The sequence below is a fragment of the Theropithecus gelada genome, chromosome 17 (genome assembly GCF_003255815.1).
Source record: "Theropithecus gelada isolate Dixy chromosome 17, Tgel_1.0, whole genome shotgun sequence".
NCBI classification, from domain to species: domain Eukaryota; kingdom Metazoa; phylum Chordata; class Mammalia; order Primates; family Cercopithecidae; genus Theropithecus; species Theropithecus gelada.
In genome coordinates, this window is record NC_037685.1 from 39,359,363 (window position 1) to 39,384,895 (window position 25,533).

The 25,533-nt window shown below is 38.1% G+C and overlaps 1 protein-coding gene across 12 annotated transcripts in view; it reads left to right on the forward strand.

Moving 5' to 3' along the window:
* Positions 1 to 25,533, forward strand: part of PCCA (propionyl-CoA carboxylase subunit alpha) — a 436,358-nt gene that overhangs the window by 159,709 nt on the left and 251,116 nt on the right. For 9 of the 12 annotated variants that reach the window (XM_025364068.1, XM_025364063.1, XM_025364064.1 and 6 more), the window contains 4 exons: positions 4,260 to 4,338; positions 9,331 to 9,433; positions 15,851 to 15,945; positions 20,494 to 20,644. In XM_025364068.1, the coding sequence (XP_025219853.1) occupies positions 4,260 to 4,338; positions 9,331 to 9,433; positions 15,851 to 15,945; positions 20,494 to 20,644 (428 nt within the window). The remainder of the gene's footprint in view (positions 1 to 4,259; positions 4,339 to 9,330; positions 9,434 to 15,850; positions 15,946 to 20,493; positions 20,645 to 25,533) is intronic. The other 3 variants (XM_025364073.1, XM_025364074.1, XM_025364075.1) reach the window with 1 other exon arrangement.

The window sequence follows — 25,533 nt, forward strand, 5'->3', positions numbered from 1 at the left end:
GATTGGTTTTAAAGAAGACCCCCACTCCCCATCACATCTTCTCTTTGATCCATGAGAGATTTCTGATTAGTACCGCTATATTAGGAATAAGACATTTCCTAAGAAATACTTTTCTTTTCCCTTCTTTTTATTTTTCCTTTCCCATAAGTATATTCTATGAAATTTTAATTCAAGAAGTTGTAGGCGAGAAAACCACGTAAGATTCTTTATTATACGGCTTGCCCCTGTTGCATCGATAGGGCGTCACTTTATCAGCTTTTAAGTTACCAGGTTGTGCTATCATGTGTGGCATGGATTTTGCTTGAAAAGTAAGGTTATTTATCATGTCTTGAGTAGGTAAACATGACATTATCAGTTGGTCAAAAAAGATAATTCTTTTTAACCTGGAATCCATAACTAAATGGAAGATCTCCTAAGCGCCTAGAATCTTCCTTCATTCATCCCCTTATCTTCCACATCCAAACTGTCGCTAACTCTAGTCTTTGTCTTTCTCTCTATCTCTGTTGCTAGCTGGACTGCTGCAAAGGTTTCCTCATCAGCTCCTTGTTTCTACCTTTGCTGTTTCACAATTCATTCATTGCACAGCAGCCAAAGTGATCTTTTAAAATGCTGTATTAGGTACTTCCCTTTCCTGTATCACACCTTCCAACTTGTTCCTTCTGTCTAGACTCATCCCCCCTCATTGATTTTCAGAGTGCTCTCTCTATCTCGTCATTAGGTTCTCAGTTTAAATACCAGTTTTCTCAGAGAAGCATTTTCTTTTTTTTTTTTTTTTTTTTTTGAGACAGAGTCTCGCTCTGTCACCCAGGCTGGAGTGCAGTGGCTGGATCTCAGCTCACTGCAAGCTCCGCCTCCTGGGTTTATGCCATTCTCCTGCCTCAGCCTCCCGAGTAGCTGGGACTACAGGCGCCCGCCAAGTCACCCGGCTAGTTTTTTTTGTATTTTTTAGTAGAGACGGGGTTTCACCATGTTAGCCAGGATGGTCTCGATCTCCTGACCTCGTGATCCGCCCGTCTGGGCCTCCCAAAGTGCTGGGATTACAGGCTTGAGCCACCGCGCCCAGCCTTAGAGAAGCATTTTCAAAGAGCAGTAACCCTATCACTCAGTTACATTTATTCCCTCCATGTTGTTTTATTGTAGCAGTCATCACTATCTTACATTGTATATAAGACATACATGCACTTATTATTTATATTAATATATGTACATACATAAATAAATACTGCAGCCTTGACTTCTTGGACCCAAGCGGTCCCTCCAGCTCAGCCTCCCAAGTAGCCGGAATTAGAGGTGTGAGCCACTCCACCTGAGTCCCGCATATATTTAGATGCGTGTATGTTTGTATATCATTGTCTGCTAGATAGCAGGGAGTTTTCTGAATTGCTGGTCTTCGTAGCCTGCAGAGAGCCAGATAAGCCTGATAGTGTATATTCAGTAAACATTTTTTAAGCTGTGAATACAAATTTGATAGTAGAGTTAGAAAGAAGACTGCTTGCTTTGTGGTAGAAAGTAAGATACACTGGTAGCTGGGAGGTGAGGGACCCAGAGAAGATACCTTCTCCTGCACTTAAACGTGCCCTTGAAAACTGAGTCCAGAAAAGTAGGAATGGAAACTTTGTAGTACTTTGCTAACCTAAGTTTCTGTATTTTCTTCTGTATTTTCTCATATAGTACTTAGTAAATTTCTTTTCGGAAGTGTTAGTGCCTCTTTTATTGTGCAGAAGGGAATAAGGAGTGGAGACTATCTCTGTGTTGGAGGTGCAGTGTCAGTAGGGGAGTCATTTCTGTGTCTGGGGTGAGATAAGGTAGTAGCAGTAAGCATCCAATGAGAGGACCTGGAAGGTGAGGAAAAACTTGGGAAGAGCACTAGGGCTTGATTTTTGTTTTTTTTTTAAAGCAATCTCTTCTACTAGGACATTCACCTCCTTTTAAGGAGGTGTATTAGTCTGTTCTCACACTGCTAATACATACCCGAGACTGGGTAGTGTATAAAGAAAAAGAGGTTTAATGGACTCACAGTTCCACATGGCTGGGGAGGTCTTCACAAATTCACAAATCAAAATTCAGAAATCACTGTGTAGTCCAGGGTCCACAATAAATGACTAAAATAAGATTAGTAACTGGAACCAGAAAAACTGCAAATTTCCTAATCCTCAGAGGGAACTGAATGTAGTGGAGATGTGGGCTATCTCTCAGCTCTAGTGGTTTCCTGTTACATGGATAAATGGTTTGTGATGATACATTGATAAAATATTGTTTTGAGAGGATGGGGGTAAGGATCTATTATGTTGTTGTAAACAGGATTTTGCAGGTATACCAGTTTCAAATTTTTAGATTGGGCCTTTTCACTCCCCTAAAACAGGCTAATTCTTCTCTACTGATTTCATTCTGATTATTTTATGCTTATTATTGTGAATGAGACAAATACCATTCTTGCCTCTCTCATGCAGGATTAAAACTCGTGCAGAATCAAGAATCAAAGCGTGCACAATCTTGGATACTTTGTACCCATCTATGTTTTCTATTGTGTTTTCTTTCCCCTACCATCCTGCAGATAACTCTGTACTTCAACTGAATTGTTTTATTCATTCCTTAAACTTGTCCTATAATCTCCACCTCTGTTTTCCCCACTATTCCTGCCTGAAATGTTCAAGTCCTGCTCATTCTTCTTAGCATCATTTATATAGCCCTTTCTTTGTTTTCTCTTTTTGGAAATGGAGTCTTGCTCTGTCGCCAGGCTGGAGAGCAATGGCGCAATCTTGGCTCACTGCAATCTCTGCCTCCCAGGTTTGAGCGATTCTCCTGCCTCAGCCTCCTGAGTAACTGGGACTACAGATGCACACCACCACACCCAGCTAAGTTTTGTATTTTTAGTAGAGATGGGGTTTCACCATGTTAGCCAGGATGGTCTTAATCTCCTGACCTCGTGATTTGCCCGCCTCAGCCTCTCAAAGTGCTGGGATTACAGACATGAGCCACTGTGCCCAGCCTAGATGGCCCTTCTGATAATACACTTTTCTTAATTATTTTTCTGTCTACTCTCTATGATCCTTTCTGTTTTGAATAGCCAGTGATAGAATTATTTGGGTCCTTTGCCTCTCTCTTCCTGGATTTGAAGGCTCCCAATGTAAGAGCATATTATCTTTCTTCTCAGTGCACTGAACATTGTTTCAAAAATACCAGCCCATATAAACATCATGAACATATAAAAATTTTAAATTAAATTAATTGTAAAACACTTAGGAAGCAGGTGCCATTTTAACGAAGTTGAAGTTAAGAGTGATGTTTTGTGGTTTGGGGTTCAAAAGGTCTGTGACATTTGGCTTTTGCTTCCCTTTGCCTCTAAGGATCTTATAGCTTGAGTTGAGTGCTGTTAGAGCATCACAGGCCAGGAAGGATCGATAAGGGCTCTCTGAGCTCTTTTTTTCTTTAGAAAAGATCATAAACAAATGGTCCCAAACATAGGAGTATCTCTACCTTGTTTTTAGAAAACATCTAAAGGGGACGTTTACACTTTTCTTGATAAATCGTTATAAATGACTCCTGCTGTCAAAAATTTTACTGTATAATAACTAAATACTTAATCATGTAACTGATGACAATTTTATGAGTTTAAAACTTTAGCTGGAAGTGTCCTTTGTTTTGACCTTTGTATTTTCATAACACCCTGTTGAATGTATGGAACAGTGGAATAGCTTCTCCATTGATACCAGTGAGCCCTGGAGCTTCTGCTCCAGCCCATAGTATCATAGCCATGTTTGGATTTTCCCCAGTACCATCATGTCAGTTCTTGGTGATAAAAGCTGTAGGGGTTCTCTGTGACTCTTCAGATGAAAATACCTGAAGTACTTGAAAATTGCCATTTTTGAAAAAAGGGAATTTAGTTTGTTATGCATGCAAACCTCAGTTTTGGACATGTTTGTTGGTGCTATATAAGTTGCTTCTTATCTCTTTGGTTACTTAATACTGTACTTCTGTTTTTGGACTCCACTGTTAATTTATGTATGTTTTCTTAGCTTTTATTACTGGGGAAAATGTTATGTTTATTGGTACAAGTACCCTTTTTTCTTTTATAGTGGTCACACTCTCATTTTTTAAATACATTATTACATTGGTATTATTTTCCTGACTCTAAAGAAAGGAACTTTTAAATAAATTAATTATTGTCTTCTGCGTTATTGAACATGTGGTCAGTTGTCATGTTCATACATCCCTATGATCAAAGTCTGAACTTCTGTCTAATTCTTCCCTGCTGTTAGGCTACCCTGTCATGATCAAGGCCTCAGCAGGTGGTGGTGGGAAAGGCATGCGCATCGCTTGGGATGATGAAGAGACCAGGTGAGAGGCTGTCCAAAATACATTTTTGATGAAAACTGCAGTTACTAGAGTTTTATTAGACTGACAGGTAAACAGATACCAAAAGCATAATGGAGTAATTAGAGTAACCATCTAATTTTTACACTTTTGAATGGGAAAAAGATTGAAATTATGTGGAAACCTTCCTTATTTATATTTTGATGATGATTATCTTATTATAGAAAGGGTTTTACTATTTTAAACATTAACAAAGGATTTTCTTTTTGTTTTTACAGTATATTTTTAAAAATTGCAGTCATGATTCTATTTTCTGGGCAGAAATTACTAAGATTTGGCTATATAATTCTAAATGTCATCTAAAGATTTAAACCAACTATATTTAAAAGCAGTTATAATTTCATTGAGACTTAATGTATTACCTCAGTATGTACTTGCTTTCCTTTGCTAGTGCATAAAAGGAGTGAATTACCTTGATAATTTTAGAGTGTGAAATATATTCTTTTTCCTTGAGTTTGAAATTACTGTGTCCTTTATATGGAATGCACTCTTACTGTAATTTAGAATACTTTTTATGACCCAGTCTCAGAAGTTACACAGGTTTCCCTCCAGTGAACACAGCTTCTACTCAAATTCAAGGGGAGGGGACTGAGTCTCCACGTCTTCATGAGAGAGTGGGCGAGATTCTTAGAAGAGCATGTGGAATGGGATATACTGTTGTGGCCATCTTTGGAAAAGACAATCTGCCACAGCCCATTTTGTGGGAAAGAATGGTATCATAAAGAAGTCGAACACAATGGTTTTGCAAGAAATGTGTATTTTGTGGACTTCAAATTTTTTTCTCATTGTTTTTCTATTTTGCACAGTACTTACATAGCAATTTCACTGAATGCTTAGCGCTTGTTTTTCATTATTCATCTTAGGATCTCAGGTTTCTTATTAGTCATTTCCCCAGGGCTACTGTTAGTAATATACTCTTTTATGGTGCAGATTACTCTTTATAGTTTCCTAGAAGTGAGGTTTGCTGTGCTGCTGTTGATTTATAAATTTTAATTTAAGAGCTTAATATTTTGAGAAATCACCATATCCATTCATATATTAGGCATCATTGTGTAAACAATTTAGCTCTTTCTTGGCTAGTAAATAGCACATTGATTCAAAACATGTTTATAAAATTAATAAAAATACATGAATAATTTTCTACTTAAAATATTACTCTCTTCAACTTGATAAATAAACTATCTCAGAAAACTTGAGATCCACACAGGCATGACTATTAGATTTAATAGTACAAGCTCCTCATTTTAAAAAGTTGCTCTATATCCCTTATTTGTTTTGGAAAGTCAAAAGTACCTGAAAAGGGAAAGAACAGTACTGCAAACATGCCTGTGCTTGTCTTTTGGAGCCACTAACCATGAACACCATGCCACAACTTATCCACCCCTTCTTTTCCTCTCTCCCTCTGGAGAAAGTAATTGGTTTTTACATAATCCACAAAGATTTTATTTTTCAGGTACAAAGGAAAATTTAGTGCTTAATTGCTTTATTCCTTTATCCTAAGGGCTGTCTTTTTCTTGTAACATCTTTCCTATTTTTTTTGGCGGGGGGAAGTAGCATCTATGACTTGTCTTAGAATCTGTAGGACATCTGAAAGATTTTTAAAAAACTGTAATTTTTTTTTTTTTTTTTGAGACAGAGTCTCGCTCTGTCACCCAGGCTGGAGTGAAGTGGCACGATCTTGGCTCACTGCCATCTCCGCCCCCTGGGTTCAAGCGATTCTCCTGCCTCAGTCTCCTGAGTAGCTGGGACTACAGGTGCACGCCACCACACCCAGCTAATTTTTATATTTTTAGTAGAGACGGGGTTTCACCGTGTTGGTCAGAATGGTCTCGATCTCTTGACCTCGTGATCTGCCCGCCTTGGCCTCCCAAGGTGCTGGGATTACAGGCATGCACCACTGCGCCCAACCTGTAATTATTATATAGTAAATTTGGGTGAGAATTATGAAGATTGTTGAAAGTTCACTTAGATATTTTCATAGTAGTCTCTGACTTTGTTTTCCCTGTTCAAGTTTAAATGAAGTGTATCGCATGATTGAGAAATTGTGTCTATATTTTTGAATATCCCCACTAAGACTTTTGGCATTGTGAGTGCAATTTCTCTTTTATTTTTGTATTCCTAGCATCTGAAATATATCCAGGCACAAAGTTCAGTAAATACTTATTGAATGAATGTATAATTGAATGTCACAAATGATATTCATAATAGAGTTTCCCATGAGTTCTAAAATATATTGTTGGCAATGCTTTCAAACTTGCTGTTTATTTTATTTTGGTGACTTTGACTTTTTACTTGTGGTGGTGTGGGTTTAAATGCAAAATGAAAGCTCTCAATCATTATGGTGGAGGCAAACTGTAAAGTGCTATATTTTTTCTTTCTGTTGTTATATCCAATCTAATAAAAAGTTGATTGTATGGTATTGAAAACTAATTAATTTTGCTTCCAGTTTCTTTGAAGTTTGCAGCCTCCTGAGATCTAAACTTTATTCCCCTAAATCAATGATGTAATGGAGGACTGATACCTTTCCTCTGAGACCTCTGAGAAATAAGAGTTTTTTGCAATGTTTTAAAATTTTTCTTCTAATCAGTTTTACCTGCAGTGTTGTACAAAAACAAGCAAATCAGTTTTGTGTGTGTGTGTGTGTGTGTGTGTGTGTGCGCTTTTTTTTTTTTTTTTGAAATGGAGTCTCGCTCTGTTGCCCAGGCTGGAGTGCAGTGGTGCGATCTCAGCTCACTGCAACCTCTGCCTTTTGGGTTCAAGCGATTCTCCTGCCTCAGCCTCCCAAGTAGCTGGGACTACAGGCGCATACTGCCACGCCTGGCTAATTTTTTGTTTTTTAGTAGAGACGGGGTTTCACCATGTTGCCCAGGCTGGTCTCGAACTCCTAAGCTCAGGTAATCCACCCGCCTCAGCCTCCCAAAGTGCTTGGTTTACAGGTGTGGGCCACGGTGCCTGGCTGCAAATTAGTTCCAATATTACTAGGTGGAGTGTAGGATTAAATGATATTATTTTAAAGTTGTGATAATTAAAACTCATCTTAAGTGTACCAACCTGGATTACCATATGACGAAGATTATCATTAAATTTTTCTATTTGTAGTCTCTCATCGCCAAAACTAGAAGCAGCTCTTGAGATGAAAAACCGTCCTTTAAAAAAAAAAAAGGAAGAACAGTCAGACTAACAGAACAAATAGAGCAATAGAGCCGACATTATTAAAGAAAACGCAAAACAAGCAAATCAGATAGTTGTTTCTTATATTACCAAATGGACCATTTGCAACTTAAAGGACTGGAAGAATTTGGTTTCAGTATTGTACGTTAAATGCAGACATTTAATCTTCAGATTAAGAAACTTTATTAAATATAAAAGGAATTAAAGCACAAAAATAAGCAAATTGGAGAGTTATTTCTAATAATACTAGATGTACCATTTGCCACGTAGGGGATTAGAAAAATTGGTTTTAATGTTGTACATTAAATATAGGTATTTAATCTTCAGATTAAGAAACTATTAAATGTAAAGGAATTAAATTTAATATGCTGAGTTTATCAATGGATAGAAGGCAATATATGCTCAATTACTTTTAGGCAAGCAAGTTTTTTTTTGTTTGTTTTTTCTTTTTTTGTTTTTTTTTTTGTTTTTTTTTTTGAGATGGAGTCTCACTCTCACCCAGGCTGGAGTGCAGTAACATAATCTCTGCCCACTGTAACCTCTGCGTCCCGGGTTCAGGCCATTCTCTTGCTTCAGTCTCCTGAGTAGCTGGGACTACAGGCATGGGCCACCACACCCAGCTAATTTGTGTATTTTTAGTACAAACGGGGTTTCGTCATGTTGGCCAGGCTGGTCTCAAACTCCTGACCTCAGGGAAGCCACTGTGCCCGCCTAAGTTTGGGTTTTTAATGCATTGGTCAAATGAGCCTATTTTATTTGAATAATAGGCATATTTTAATAGTAATGATTTAAATTATAGTTTGTGAACAAAATATATAAAGCAATAATTAGGTCCATATTTTTATTTTAAAAAACTATACTTTTATAATTACTAATTTTGATCAATTTTATAGAAGATAAAATTATAATGATCTGTGTGGGTGTATGTGGGAGGCAATTGCATTGCAAGATGTGGATTTAAAATATTAAGCAATGTTCTTGAGAATCTTCCTATTGGATGTTCAGTCTCAATGAGTGTATTTGCTGTAGTTCCACTCCAGTCATGCAGGTACTAAACGCTTTACATTTTTCTTTGCATCTTCTGACTTCTGAATCAAACAGATGTATTTTTATATTTTTACTAGTGGAATTAAGGTATATTATGGTTGAAGAAATGGAATTAATTTTACTTGCTCTGTATGGTTGATTAAAATACCATATTTAGGCTGGGCACAGTGGCTCACACCTGTAATCCCAGCACTTTGGGAGGCTGAGGCGGGTGGATCACCTGAGGTCAGGAGTTCGAGACCATCCTGGCCAACATGTTGAAACCCTGTCTCTACCAAAAATACAAAAATTAAGCGGGTGAGGTGGCTCACACCTGTAGTCCCAGCTACTCGGGAGGCTGAGGTGGGAGATTGGCTTGAACCCGGCAGATAGAGGTTGCAGTGATCCGAGATCCTGCCACTGCACTCTAGCCTGGGCGACAGAGCGAGACTGTCTCAAAAAGAAAAAAAAAAAAAAAATCATATTTAGCAGTTGGTAAAGTATCGGCATTCCTGTTTCAATGGAAAATCTAGGATCTGGGAAGTTAAATAACTCATCCGTGGTCACAGAGTTAGGGAGTGGAAAAGTTGCAGATCAACCAAAATTAACTTAGTTATTTGTACATTGAGGAAAGTTTTTTTGCTTTGTTCAACATAAGCCAAAATAAATATTTAATTGATATGTTTTCTTTTATAATGAGAGCTCTATTTGTTTTGTTAGTCTGACAGTTCTTCTTCTTTTTTTTTTTTTTTTTTGCAGGGATGGTTTTAGATTGTCTTCTCAAGAAGCTGCTTCTAGTTTTGGCGATGATAGACTACTAATAGAAAAATTTATTGATAATCCTCGTCATATAGAAATCCAGGTTGGTACGTTTAGAATGCTTTTTCATTACTGTGACTTTAAAATAATATCATTTAATCCTATTGGAGTGATCTTTTCTTCCATTTACAATGATTGTGAATTGTTTTGATACGTACAAAATAAATCGATTACCTGCCTTTGGAATCTGTTGTACTTTCTGTTAAAGTGCTAGGATGCTGCTTGAGATTGGGAATGATACAAAAATCTACCTCCAAAAAAAGCATTCCCAAGATAGCTGACCAGCCTATGTCGTTCCAAGACTGGGCCATTATAGGGCATTTTTTAAAAAAGAAAAGTGCCTGACCTGGACTCCTGTACTACTTCAGTTTACCACATGTCCATGTAGCTTGCTATGACAGGTGTTCTGCAAGGAGCTGGTTGTATAGAGATCCGTACATCATTTCTTTTTTCAGTTTAAGATATTAATCCTTAAAGTGGTAAAACAAAATGGAGTTTTCTAAAATAAAACAAGGAAGAAGACAAGTCTGTTGAAATTTTCATTTGCCTGTTGAAAATGCCTTCATGCTAATTTTATACATTATGACTATGAATTGATATGTAATAGCTAAAATTGATTTTAAAAAATGTCAAATTAGAAATAACGAATTTTAAGTATTTTTTAAAATCTTAATTTGGTGTGGAGAGAGAACCAGATAAATAAAAGGTTTTTTGCTGACCTTATATTTTCTGACAGGGGCATGATATAAAAAGTATCCTTCTCCCTTCATGTGGCTTGCTTGTTCACTTTGATAATAATGTCTCTCAAAGAACAGAAGTTCTGACTTACAGTGAAGTCAAGTTTAAGTCTACTTTGTGTACCCTAGTTAGGAGTTTTTTGTTTTAGGTATGATATTTAAGTCTGTTACTCTCCTTTAATTATTATTATTTTGTTTGTTTGCTATGAGGCAGGGTCAGAGTAATTTTTAAAATTTTGATAATCCACTTTCTCCAGCATCATTTATTGCAGTGACCATTTGTTGCAAATTAAGTGAGATTTTGTCATTGTCTTAACTATTTTGCTTTTATAATAAATCTAGAAACCTGATTCTGTAAGTGGTCCAAATGTATTGTTTTTCTGCAGATAGTTTTGATTCTTTTTAGGTTATTTGAATTTTCATGAAAATTTTAGACTTCACTTGTCAACCTGTTCCCCCTACAGACACTTATGCCTACACCCACCCACTCCCACCTCCACCTCCACTCCCACACACCCCATCTGATGGGAAATTTGTATTTGGGTCGTATTGAATCTAGAGATTATTCTGGGGAGAATTGACGTCTTAACAATGTTGAATTTTCTTTTCCTTCCTTCCTTTCTGCCTTCCTGCCTCCCTGCCTCCCTTCCTCCCTTTCTCCCTTTCTTTTCTTTTCCTTTCCTCCCTTCCTTCCCTTCCTTCCCTTCCTTCCCTTCCTTCCCTTCCTTCCCTTCCTTCCCTTCCTCCCTTCCTCCCTTCCTTCCTTCCTTCCTTCCTTCCTCTCTCTCTCTCTCTTTCTTTTTCTGTCTCTCTCCCTCTCTCTCTCCCTCTCCCTCTCCCTCCCTTCATTCCTTCCTTCTTTTCTCTCTCTCTCTCTCGCTCTCTCTCTCTCTCTATCTGTCTCCCAGGCTGGGGTGCAGTGGTGTAATCATGGCTCACTACAGACTTGGCCTCCCAGGCTCAATCAATCCTTCCCCCTCAGCCTCCCCGTAGCTGGGACTGTAGACGTGTGCTACCACACCCAGCTACTTTTTGTATTTTTTTGTAGAAACGGGGTTTTGTCTTGTTGCCCAGCTGGTCTCGAACTCCTGGGCTCAAGTGATCTGCCTGCCTCGGCCTTCTAAAATGCTGGGATTCCAGGCATGAGCCACTGTGCCAGCCTGCAAAGTTGAATTTTCATGGATCCATGAACTGGAATATCTTTTCCATTATTTAGGTCTTGTTAATTCCTTTCAGCACTGTTTTGTATTTTTGAGTGTAGAGGTTTTGTGTATCTTTCATTAGATTTATTCTTCGATATTTGAGGCTTGTGTTATGTGGCATAGTCTATTATAATAAAGCTTTTTCAGGAAGCAGTATAGCTTAGATACTGTTATAATTTTAGATACTGTTATAAACGTTATTTTCTTTTATAAATATTATTTCGGATCTGGTATCTTTGGTAAATCCACTTGCTTATTTTGTGTATTTTGATGACCTTTTGCTCAGTGACAAACCACCCCAGAATGTGGTGATTTAAAACAACATTTAAGGCTATGCAAGAATTTCAGTGTACTTAAGATCACCGAACTGTACACTTAAAAATGGTTAAAATGGTCAATTTTTTGTTAAAGTGTGTTTTTCCACAAAGCACACCACAACATTTAACGATTCCTCATGATTCTCTGGGTTACTTGGGTTCAGCTGCCGCTGCTTTTGCACATTGTTCTCTGGGGCAGTCATTATACTGTGACTTGACTGAGTGTCCCGTGTTAGGTGCCCTGGAAGGATGATGTAAAGCCTGAGCTCAGCTGAGACACTTTGGTGGGCAGTGGGGCCTCTGTCTTTCTCTCTGTGAAGTCTTGGGGTATCTCTACATGTCTTCTCCATGTAGCATTTCTACAAGGATGTCCAGAATTCTTGTCAGTGGTCAGAGCTGCTTGAAATCACTGTCCTAGCCTTTGAAGGTTTAGACTTAGAACTGGCACAAAATGACTTTTGTTGCATTTGCAAAGTTCCTTCCCAGTCTAGAATCATTGCTGGATGGGATTATGTAAGGGTGGGACTACCAGGATTTGGGTTGTACATGGAGTCATCTTTGGATACTACCTACCACAACCCATTCTTTGGCCCTCAGTGATCATGCCCTGTCATAAACAGAATACATGCAACTTCCTTTCCAACTTGGTCCAGGTCTGGATGAGACTTTTTTTTTTTTTTTTTACGGAGTCTTGCTCTGTCGCCTAGGCTGGAGTGCTGTGGCGCAATTTTGGCTCACTGCAACTTCTGCCTCCCAGGTTCAAGTGATTCTCCTGCCTCAGTCTCCTGAGTAGCTGGAATTACAGGCGTGTGCTATCATGCCCAGCTAATTTTTGTATTTTTAGTAGAGGTGGGATTTCATCATGTTGAGACCAGGCTGGTCTCAAACTCCTGACCTCAAATGATCCACCCACCTCAGCCTTCTAAAGTGGTGAGATTACAGGCATGAGCCACTGTGCCCGGCCTGAGACTTCTTATGTATGGTCCTTCAAGAACAGTTCTTCTGGTGCAAATACCTGAATTTAAAGTCTGATATTCATTCATCCAGTGTACAATGATGAGAAAAGGATATGACACTCCAATAAATACCCCTATTTGACACAGTTAAGAAAGGGAGGCACACAGTAGTCATTGGTTCTTAGAATTGACAGCCAGCATGAAAGCCGAGAGATCCCTTTTGAGGTTCTTGCTGTCGTAATTTGGCTGAGAAAATGATGGTGGTTTGGGCCATAGGGTTGGCAGTGGAGGTGGTAAGATGTGATTGAATTCTGGGTGTTTTGTGAAGGTAGACCACATTTTCTAATAGATGGATGTTATGTACAAGAAAAAAAAAGAAGGTGATTTTAGGGTTTTGGCCTGAGAAATGAGAAGAATGGAATGGCCTTTTACTGAGATGGGAAAAGACTGTGAGATGTGCTTGTTTCTGAGGGAGGAAATCCAGTTATAAAGTTGAACAAATCAAGGTTGAAATGCTCATTAGATATCTAAGTGTAGGTGTTGAGTAGACACTTGGCTCTTTAAATCTGTAATTTAAGGGAGATATTTAGATTGTCGTTCTTGTAAGATCCTAGGGGCAGAATTAATTTTGTCCTTCACTGTATTCCCCATCTAGCACTTGTTCACACTACTGGAAGACCACTTAGGTAGGCTGTTTTATCTTTAACTAGTTGAATTTCCTAATAGGCCATGAGGTCCTTGAGCGTAGAGAGTAGGTCTTACTCATTTGCTCTCCCCAGCAACCAGACCATTGTCTTTCGCTTTACTAATACTCAATAAATGTTTGTTATTTTGTGTTAAGTAATTACATATCTAGATCAGCTTTTTAGTTTATTTTATTTAGCCGTGGCATACAGCCTGGGTGATATTTTCAAACATAGGCGAAAATGCCTCCCAGTAACTTAAGTAGGCAACACAGATGTTCTCATATCTGATCTATACTTGGAAGGGTTTTTAGTTTACTTTTCTTTAGTTTTCACTTATTTATTTATATTAGGTAATTTCTGCACATGATAAAGGGTAATTAATAAAAAGTAAGCATCCCTTTTACTCTATCCCTAAGTCCTCTAGTTTCTGTCCCTGAATGCAGGCACTGTTACTGTTTCTTGGCTATTCCTCCATACATAGTCTATGAAGTATGTATGTGTGTGTCACCTATTATTTTTCACATGAGCCATTATATACTATGTCCTTTCCACAATGAAACTGCACTGGCAGCGTGAATGGCACCTCTCTTTGTGGCGTAAACCAGTATTTCTCAACCAGGGCACTACTGGCATTTCCTGGGTTGGGTCTGGGGATACCAATGGGCTTGCATTATGTGACATAGTCTGTTATAAGAAAGCTTTTTCAAAAAGCAGTATAATTTAGAGATTTTTCTACATTCAGTGTGTGTAAACCTATACATTTTTTTAAAAACTCATGATGCATTTAAGGATTAACTGCTCTTAAAAGTAGTATTTATTTATAATGTTTTCTGATTTCATGGCTTCCTCATTTATTTAATGGAATAAATAATCACCAAATCATTTTTGTTGAGTGCCTAGTAAGTACACAGAATTTTAAAAAAATGAACTGGGAGACTATACAGAATTTAGAAAAGAACAAACTCTTGATTGTGTATATGAATCTGATATTTTATAGTTGGAAATATTTCTGAGAATTCATGGTTATTTTGGCTTTATTGCTTGGAGACTGTCTACTTTTACTTTCTCGTCAACTAGAATTTAAAAAGAAAAAGAGGTTGAGAGTTATTTTAATGATTTCAAATATTTTTAGATTTACTTCATGCAGCCACCTTTGAGTCTTAGAAAATTCCAACTTATTGGCATTTTATTGCTGTTATGTTTTCCTTCATTGCTTGGAATCATTCTTGAGTTTCAGAAAGGGTTTGTTCCTAAAAATTAACTTTATAGTCATATATTAACTATTTATTTTACATTTGACCAATTATAACCATAATCTTTATTTATTTGGTTTTTTTCAGCAGCCATATAAAATATTAAGACTGATGTTATCTGCTGTTTATAATGCACGAAGAAACAGAATGACTTGTCCAAAGTTGTTGCATAGCTGTTTGGAACTAAAATCAGTGCCTGGTCTTTTGGCTTCTAAAACAGATCTTACCTCTGTAAATCTAATATATGTATTTGGAAATATACATCAACTCCTTAAATCTGAAAATAGATTGGTCCATTTCTGAAAATCAGATGTTGTAGGCAAAAACTTTAATAAAGAGCTGCTTTTGAGTTTCCAAATTTAGCTGAAAAAGATACATATTAAATTTGAATTTCAGATCAACAATGATTTTTTAAAATCATTGTTCCATGTAGTACTCAGGGCATAGCTAGAAAAAAATTATTCATTGTTTATCTGAAATTCAAATGTAGCTGGATATCTTGTATTTTATCTGGCAATCTCAGCTTATTTTCCATTACAGGTTGAATATATCTCTTAACTGAAATGCTTGGGACCAGAAGTATTTCAGATTTCAGATTTTTTTGGGTTTTGGAATATTTGCATTTATACCTGCTGGTTGGGTATCCCTAATCTGAAAATTCAAAATGCTCCAGTGACCATTTACTTTGAGCATCATGTCAAAAAATTTCAGCTTTTGGAGCATTTTGGATTTCAGATTTTCAGGTTAGAGATGTTCAACGAGTATCGCAAATGGGAAAAACTATAATGTGTTGTATATTAACTCCAGACCTTTTACCAGTTTCCTAGAACAAAAATAAACCACAGTAAAGACATCCATAGATAAATAACAGATTACATATTGGATGTAAATACATACAGTGTCATTTCCCAATCAACAGACATTTAATAATGTTAACTTCAAGCAGATGTTTGTAATAAAGCTGTGGTGGCAGTCCTCAGCAACATTGACATCCAGTGTTTATCCCCTTCACTAACACTCAGCGTCCTTCACAAAATTTGTACAACTGATTCTGATGTTTTACTCATTGTATTTGAAAGCTGATATGAACAGTTTTTCCTCACATCTTTTTGATAAAAATGTTTTATTGAGCTTTGGAGTAATAAAGTTTTCCTCTATTAACATGAATCAAAATAATGTTTTGAGAGGTATGTATATACTATGAGGTTTGAGTATTAAAAACCAAGAGATGTTGCTTGGGGAAAATATTAACCATCATCTACTTTGTGGGTGTGGTTATATGGTTTTTCAAATGGTATTGCTCTTTCAGGTTCTAGGTGATAAACATGGGAATGCTTTGTGGCTTAATGAAAGAGAGTGCTCAATTCAGAGAAGAAATCAGAAGGTGGTGGAGGAAGCACCAAGGTAAGTCTCTCCCAGGGAATGTTGATAAAGCGGCTGCTTTTATGCATTTCATTCATTCACTCATTCATTCATTCAGAGACAGGGTCTCACTCTGTTGCCCAGGCTAACATACAGTGGTACAATCACAGCTCACTGCAGCCTCCACCTCCGAGGCTCAAGTGATCCTCCCAACTCAGCCTCCCATGTAGCTGGGACTACAGGCGAGTGCCACCATGCCCAGCTAATTCTTGTATTTTTTGTTGAGATGGGGTTTTGCCATGTTGCTCATGCTGGCCTTGAACTCCTGGCCTCAAGAGATTAGCCCACCTCAGCCTCCGAAAGTGCTGGGGTTATAGGTGTGAGCCCCTGCACCCAGCCACATTTCTTTTTGTATTTGTTTGCTTTATTAGCTACAATTGCACTAATGTTCGTGTAGACTCTCTTACTGCATATTTTTATAATTAAGAATTTGTTACTTGATTTTTTCAGTGCTTTAATGTATAAAAATGAGAGAATACTTGAAATAGAAGTGGGTTTTTATTAGAGGAGAAGTTGGGTAGACAACCAACTATGACTTCTGCAGGCTTCTAGGAAGTATGGAACCTGATGGTATTTCACGGGATTTCCGAGATATATGCCTTCTAGACTTTCATGTTGGTGAAGGGTTCATAAAGTTGGTCCTGAATTTATCCTACCATGAAAGGCTTTTGGAGTGTGGTTCTTGGAAATTCCTCGAATTATCAGAGCCACTTTGGGTACTTCTCCAGGGCACCTTTCATGAGTTTGGTGTATGGAGCCTCATTTCTAATTTGATGCTAGTTTGCTATTTGTATATACTCTGGTATTCTCTTTGTTCTTAAAAATCCTCAGGTGAGTGTTCCTAGTAATTTTTAATTACCAGACACTAAGAAATATAGCTTATTGTAGCTTTAATCAGCCGAGCTAGCTGATATATAGCTATATCTTGATATAATGCCTATATAGTTTCTGAAAATAGTGAGAATGTGAGTGTATTTTTAATCCCAGAGTAATGGTAAAAATTAAACTCTATTTTAGTTATATTGGTTTTTAAAAATATAGCATGGTGTATTAGTTTTAAAGCATGGACCCCAAATCCTTTGACATTTTTCTCTTTGAGCAGTGAGGGGAAGGATCAGTGTTCCCTTTTCTTGATTCTGTGCTGTGTGAATGCTTGACCCACAGACTACTTAGAAGTGATGCTGTGCCAGTTTCCAGCCCAGGCCTTGGGAAACTGCCTGCTTCCACTTCCTGTTCTCATGGGATGCTTGTGCTTACATGCCAGCCAGTATGCTGTGAAGAACTGTGTAGCTTATATAAGATGTGGCCATCTAGTTCTCAAGGCCCAGGACCAGGATGTAAGAAGGGAGGAAGAAGAAAAGCCAAAGGGAATCCTCTTCCTGTGTCTTTAGGAAGATCCTGGAAGATGCCGAAGCTAATTACTTGGTGTTGATCTGAAGTTAGACACTTAGCTAGGGAGACTTATAAGTATCTTTTTCTTAAGAAACCGTGTGCTGAGCTAGAACTAATTCTGTAGTACTGTAATACTGTAGTATGGAAGAAGGGGAAAAAGGATACCGGTAGAACAGTAAGAGTCTTCAGCACACTTGTCTTGTAATTTTCTGTTTCCTTGACTGCATTATCAATTCCAATTCAATTAACCTTCTGTTTTTAGTCAAAATCTACTCAAGTCTTACCTGGGATAGAAATCTTTCCCAGACTGGGAACTTTGAATCATAAAATCTGTTTGTTTTTTCTCTTTGTCTAGAAATGTAAACTTCTCATAATGAATACCATATCTACTTATTTAGAGAAAAAAAGGAAAATTTACAGCAGTAGGAATCAAAATGAAAAAACTAGAACTCATCATTAATACTGACTTGATATGTATTTGTACACTGTGAAATGTTAAAATAAATGGAATGTGCAGTTTTCAGTTCCTAGAGTAAGAATTGCCTGGGCACGGTGGCTCACACCTGTACTCTTAGCACTTTGGGAGACTGAGGTGGGAGGACTGCTTAAGCCTAAGAGTTTCAGACCAGCCTGGGCAACATAGTGGGACCTCATCTTTACAAAAAAGTAAAAAATTAGCTGACTTTTGTGGTGTATGCCTATAGTTCCAGCTACTTAGGAGGCTGAGGTGGGAGGATTGCTTAAACCCAGAGGTTGAGGTTGCAGTGAGTCGAGATCATGCTACTGGATTCCAGCCTGGGTAAGAGAGCAAGACCCTGTCTCAAAAAAAAAAAAAAAAAAATTAATTAAAAAAAAAAAGAATCTACTAATGTGGTTTGAGGGCAATGCTAGTTAGGGTCATTCATATCTCTGGGTATCTAGCAGGGCTTTTGAAAAGGACAAAGGCAAGATCAAATAGGAGAAGGAGAGTTTCACTCAACTGCACTGAGATTCTCCAAATGTTATGATATTGTTAGTTGGTTTTTTTTTTTTTTAGTTGCATTAGTTTTGTCAGCCAATTATTATTGAAATGTCATCTATGTCTATACATTAGCTTAATGCAAACTATATTATTGATAAGATTCAAAACACTTAAACCCATTATTTTATTCTAATGTCACCAAAAGGGAGACAGTAGGAAGTACACTTCCCACCTGTGAACTCTTCCCCCTCCCCCACCCCAGGACAACTTGAATATATTCAAGGCTCTGAGTCTAACTAGCAATCTATATGAAATAGAAATGTAATGTGAGTGTTAAAAGACAACGTGGAGTTGCATGCAGTTGAACCAAGAATGGGAGGAATGAGACAGTAAAATGACCAGATCCTTGGCCAGAAAATGGGGAAGGGTGCATTCCAGATTAAAAGAGTCTTAAGATACAAAAACCAATCAAATGCAGTTTTGGACCTTATTTGGATCCTGATTCAAAGAAATCAGCTGTATAAAGATATTTATGAGATAGAGAAATTTGAATACCAAGGGGATATTAAATGCTTTTAAGAAGTGGATATTAAATGTTTTTAAGAAGTTCTTGTTTTTTGTATAGTTGTGTTACAAAAGAGTACTTTATCTCATAGAAACAGATATGTATGTTTTTACAAGTGAAATGATACCTAATTTGAGATTCACTTTAAAAACAATAAAGGGTGGGCCTGGTAGAGAAGTGGGCGTGTAGCACAGATAAAGCCAGAGTGGCTATGGATTAATAATTACTATATATTGGAGGCAGGTTCATGCAAGTTTATTATACTATTCCATAATAAAGCTTTTCTAGCATGCTGTCTCAATCCTGCTCATTTGAGAATAATTTTAACCCACAAGTAGAAAAGCCGTTAATGTTTTGTTTCTCAGAGCCTTTGTTTCATAGAAGCAAAATCTGTGAAAATGCAGAAGTGGTTTGATGATATTTTTTCAGGGTTTGTTGAAATCATTTTAGCTTAACTTGCCTGCCTGAAGGTGGGTTTGGTATCTTGAAGCCAAACCTGCAGGATTTGGTGGATATATTGCTGATTCTTGTTACTTGTGGCGGTTATGTTCTCCAAAGTCACCTTGATTACTGAATTAGTCTACACTGAATAATTGCCCCAGGGGAAATTACAGTGTTAGGTTCCTGTGAGCCTTTGCTCATAACATTTTCCTCAGTGGATTAACACATAATTTTGTTTTATGTGTATTTCTTATTTAATATCTGTGGTTGATTCGTTAACAGTGAACTCACAATCCTGGCCAACAAGACTAACACATGCCTGAGTGAAGCTTATTCCACACACATTTTCTCCAGACAGTACTTCTTGGCCTTCTTGCACATGGAAACCCCAGACAACACCTAAGCACAATGCTTGGAGGGCCATTTCATGCAGTGAAATGACACACACACACACAAACACACACAAATGCAAAAAAAGTGACACTAAATAGACCTTGAAAAGGACGCTTGTTATAGTATGAGCATTGAAACAGGAAGGGAGAGCATCACCTTGTTCAGCCTTAGCATGCTGGAGTCTCAAATTTTTCACCTCTCTGCACTTGTTCACAAAGGACCATGAAAGCGCCTTAAGTATTGATTTTGGGGTTACAAATAAATTTCAGCAAGTAGGCACATTTGTAAATATGGACTCCATGAACAATGAGGATTGATGGTGTATGTTAGTTTCTAAGAAGTTATTTTTCTCCCAGTTTTTGGCTCGAAGCAATTCTGAATATATATGTATATATGTTAAATATTAAAAGTTGAAGAGATAACAAGAATCAGCAATATATCCACTAAATCCTGCATGTTTGGCTTCAAGATACCAAACCCACCTTCAGGCAGGCAAGTTAAACTATATTTTGTAAATGGATTGAAGTTGCAGAGTAATGTGAAAAGTTCAAATGTTAGTTTTATACAAATCCAAAGTTGACTTATTTAAGCATGTTACGCTTAATAATATAGTCAACATATATTATAAAACGTATATAAAGCATCATATTTTGAATTCTTAAATTGATATAGATGATCTATATCTGAGTAAACTTTAAGAAAATGTTTATGTAATGCACACAAAAGATAACTTGATTTTTGTCCAAAATGTAGACAAACACTTTTTCTATATATGTAGCATTTTTTTGGATGCGGAGACTCGAAGAGCAATGGGAGAACAAGCTGTAGCTCTTGCCAGAGCAGTAAAATATTCCTCTGCTGGGACCGTAGAGTTCCTTGTGGACTCGAAGAAGAATTTTTATTTCTTGGAAATGAATACAAGACTCCAGGTAACAACAACTGTTTTTTATTCCTCTCCATGCCTCTGTACTTTACCCTTCCTTCTCCACCCCTTTTTGTTTTATAAAAGTTAAAAAATTAACTCCATAAAGTATTAAATATTTAGTTTTTATGCTTGTGCTAAGACATCTGTTAGGAATGACAGATAAGTATCCCTCTAAAGTTCAGTATCTAGACCTCTGCTTTGTCACTGTTAATACTTTATGTTGAAAATACCATTTTTTTTCCTTGAACCTTTCTAGATGAACTGTATTTGTCAGTGTGTATGTGCTGTTAAGAGAAATTACTCTAGCTATTAAAAATAGGAAGTGATTCAGTGATTACAAAATCTTGGGAAGGATGGAGGAAGGAAGGGTACCCAGAGTGAACTTCTGGAGTGACCCCCACTGCTGTACCACCCAGCCAGGCTCCCAGAGGAACCGGCACCTCTGCCACAGTGAGGAGGTTGAGAATCAAGTGGCTGCCCTTGGAACTGTTGGCTTTGGGGGACATATTCCTTAGTTCTAACCAAATCTCAGGAAGCTACTGGCATTGTAACTGGTGGCTTTATTTCCTTCCTTCTTCCCTTTTTTCTTTTGTTTAAATTGTGAACTATACAGAAACATACATAGAACACAGGTGTATAATTGAACATATTATTATAAAGCAAAAATTGATGTAAACATCAACTGGGTCTAGAAGTATTTACAAAACAGCCCCCTCTTTTTACACCAGCCTCATTTTCTTCCCCTTCTCAATGATTCTGATTCCCCCTCCATCTTCCCTAGAGCTGTCTCCTATCTGACTTCTCAGAACCCTCAGTTTTCATATCATTCTTCCTTTGAATTATACATACCTAAGCAGTGTTATTGCTTTTGTTTGTTTTTTAAAACTTTATATTAGTGGGATTGTATAGTATTTATTCTTCTGTGCCTGGCTTCTTTTTTCAGCATGGTATTTGTGAGATTCATGCTATTTCATGGAACTCCTGTATGATACGTTTTCTAAGAAAATGCCACTATTTCTTTATCTATTAGATTTCTATAGATAGTTTATTTCTAGTTTTATGAAATTTGTGTTGATTTGCTAGGACTACCATAACAAATGATCGTAAACTGTAGCTTAACACAACAGAAATTTATTCTCTTACACTTCAGGAGGCCAGAGTCTATCATGTAGGTTCCAGCTGAGTGGGTTCCTTCCTCGGGGGTTGGAGGGAGAATCCACTCCATGCCTCTCTCCTGGTTGTGGTGTTGCTGACAGTCCTTGGTGTTCCTTGGCTTTGGCAGCATAACTCTGATCCCTGCCTCAGATGTCATGTTGCCTGCTCCCTGTGCATCTCTGTGTCCAGAGTTCCGGTTCTCTATAGGGACACTAGTCACGTTGGATTCAGGACCCTTCCTATTTAGTACGGCCTCATCATAATGTGATTACCTCTGCCAAGATCCTGTTTCCAAGTAAGGTCGTGGTCACAGGTTGTAGGTGGATGTGAATTTTGACAGGACCCTCTTCAGTCCAGTACACCATTCAAACAACACATGTGGCCTACAGAGATAAATAGATTAGTGCTTGCCTAGGACTGGGGTGGGTGAGTGGGGGAATTATGGGCTGATGACTAAGGGGTGGAGTAGGACAGGAGAGACTGAGAAAGGCATACTTATGCCTAAAAACAGTGTCAACTCTTCTTCTGTTAGGCCTTTGGGGGACGGGGTGGGTGGCAGGGCGTGTTGAGTCACTGCAGGCATGAGCTGGGTCGAGCTGAAAGCATTCCTGCCGTGGTTTTCACGTGTGCACCAAGGGGCTGCTTGTGGGGTTTCTGCATGCCTGCTTCATCCTGAGCTTGAGGGCTTGCCTCTGACCCCGTGCTTCCTGGGAGCCGTGTCTTTATGCCTGTGCCTCTTTCCCAGGGGGAGACTCCCTTGGGCCCTGGTTAGCCCTCCCGTGGGTGCAGGAGGGCTGTTTTCTGTTCCCTGTGCCTTAGTGGTAGACAGACCTTGTGTCCTTGAATTTTGAGGCGAGTTCCGCGGTGGCCCTGCCGCTCCCCAGCAGTTGGGAAGCTGATGGTCTGGGCTCCAGGTGGATTTCTACCTCTTTCCTCATGGTTATCTTTCGCATGCTGTGGCTTTCTTCATCCTTTTACTCTCGACCTACCTGTATGAAGACAGTTCACATGTACCTCTGTAAGCAGTGTATAATTTTTCAGCCCAGTTTGATATCTTCGTCTTGTGTCATGACCATTTGCTCCTTAGAAAGTTAACAGAAATGCTGGTATATTTGAGTTTAAATTTCTAATTTTTAAAAATATTTTCTTCTTGTACAATCTCTGGTCTTCTTCCTTTTTTTTTCTTTCTTTTGCAGTATTTATCACTTAATTTTTTTCCTGTACAAGTTTGGGGGTTATAAATATTTCTGATCTTTTGGTAGAACCTCTGCATTACCACAGGAGATCGAGACCATCCTGGCTGACACGGTGAAACCCCGTTTCTACTAAAAAATACAAAAAACTAGCCGGGCGAGGTGGCGGGCGCCTGTAGTCCCAGCTACTCGGGAGGCTGAGGCAGGAGAATGGCGTGAACCTGGGAGGCGGAGCTTGCAGTGAGCTGAGATCCGGCCACTGCACTCCAGCCTGGGCGACAGAGCGAGACTCCGTCTCAAAAAAAAAAAAAAAGAAAAAACAAGAAAAAAAAAAAATCTGATAACAGTATGTTTTCACCTGAGCTGCCAGACCGTACAAGGGAGCTTAAAACATTTAAAGTCCGTTTACTGTCTCCTGACTTGAGTACAATTATCCCTCAAGGCCATTTCTCTTATTATTTTAGTCATCATTTATTCCATTCCTCCCACATACTTACCTTTTGTTTGTCCTACTTTGTTTCTGGTAGTTTCTTTTAGAGGTTTACTTGTGACAAACTCTTTTTGTTGACAGCCAATGACTTTGTGTTGCCTCGTTCATGAAATGCGTGTTTACTCCTCTTAGGCATCTTGGCTGTGTGCAGTGGCTCATCTTTGTGTTCCCAGTGCTTTGGGAGGCTGAGGTGGGAGGATCCCTTGAGCCCAGGAGTTCAAGATCAGTCTGGGTAACATAGAACCTGTCTGTACCTAAAAAAAAAAAAAAGAAAAAAAAAAGAAAAGAAAAGAAAAAGAAATAATTAGAAATCTTAGTTTGGCTAGTATTTTTTTCAATTTATTGAAAATATTATTTCACTGTTTCTGGCGAGACTTCCCCACTCATTCTGTATTCTGCTTATTTGGACATAATTGCTTTTTGCTTTTGGTAGCCTTTATGAATTTCTGTTTCTCTTAGATTCTCTTTAACTTTTCGCTGATTTGCATACATGTGTACATGGAATTTATTGAATATTTTTTCTGTGGATTAACGTCTTTTAATTTTTTTTTGGAAATTCTCCACCATTACTTCTGGAACAATCTCTCACACACACACACACAAATGAATAAACCTATAACTTTCATTTTAGACCTCCTTAATATATCTCTTATGTTTCTTATGCCCTCTTTGATATTTTTCATCTTTTTTGGAAAATTTCTTCTGTCTTTCTTCCCTTCCCTCATGCTGTATTTAATTAATCACCCATTGAGTTCCTGATTTCAATTGTTTATATTTCAGTTCTGAAATTTCTGTTTGGTTCTTTTAAAAGTATGATTCACTGACTTTTATCTTTTCTTGTCTCCTATTTGAATTTTCAATTTTGGCTTTTGTTTTTTGAACATAATTAGCTTATTTGTTTTGTAGTACGTGTCTGATATTTTGACATATGACGTCTTATGACTACTTCTGTTATCTGTTTTTTGTGCTGTTTCTTGGTTGTGCTGTTGATTTCCTGTTGGGCCTTGTTATTATACTGTCATATACAGTTATTTTAAAAATTGTTATTTTATTGATTAATTAAAACCCAGGATGATGGATTCTTTCTTATAGAGATTTTTCAATTATTTTTTCTGCTGCATGCCTATGGACAGTAGTATTTTGTGACTACAGCAATCTAAGCTCAAAGTGTAAGGTTCCTTGAACTCCTGAAGGGATACACAGCCCAGTTGCAGTTCTAGAGAATGGTTGGTTTTATTCCAGTTCAGTCTTATCTGTAGGTTGCATTCCTTTATGGTGCCCACTGAAAGTGGGGGTAGTTTATCAGGGTTCTTTGATAAACTGGTACTTTTGGTGGCCTCCTGTCTTCATGGTTATGCTTTTGATTTCTTGACGCCACCAAAAGTATAGCTAATATTCATAGTCCTTTTTTCCTGGAATGGCAAATGACTTTAGGGCAGAAATGGTGTTGAGTGTTGGGTTTGCAAATCTGTGTTTTCATCTTGGTTTTGGCTGATTCCTTCCTATATTCTTACCCTGTGATGTTTTTAAGAAGACCTCCCGCATCTCACATTCCCCACCAATTGTTTTCTAGTCCCCAGTAAGCCCAAGTTCCAAGCTGATGGCTTTAGAGATACATTATCCCTATAGATTAAATAAGTTTGTGTCCTGACTTTCAACACCCCCCAAAAGCAGTGAGCGGGCGGTGGAATGACAGTCTGTGCATCACTGCTACCTCACTTTTCCTTTCCAAATTTCATGCCTATGCACTTGATTGACACATCCAGAACCTCATGCAGTCACATGGAAACCTCAGTTGTAAGGGAGTCTGGGAATAGGGTTTTTAACCGTCTGTATTCTGCAGTGTAAGAGTATACCTTAGAAGTAGTTTGGCCGGGCGCGGTGGCTCAAGCCTGTAATCCCAGCACTTTGGGAGGCCGAGGCGGGTGGATCACGAGGTCAGGAGATCGAGACCATCCTGGCTAACATGGTGAAACCCCGTCTCTACTAAAAATACAAAAAACTAGCCGGGCGAGGTGGCGGGCGCCTGTAGTCCCAGCTACTCGGAGGCTGAGG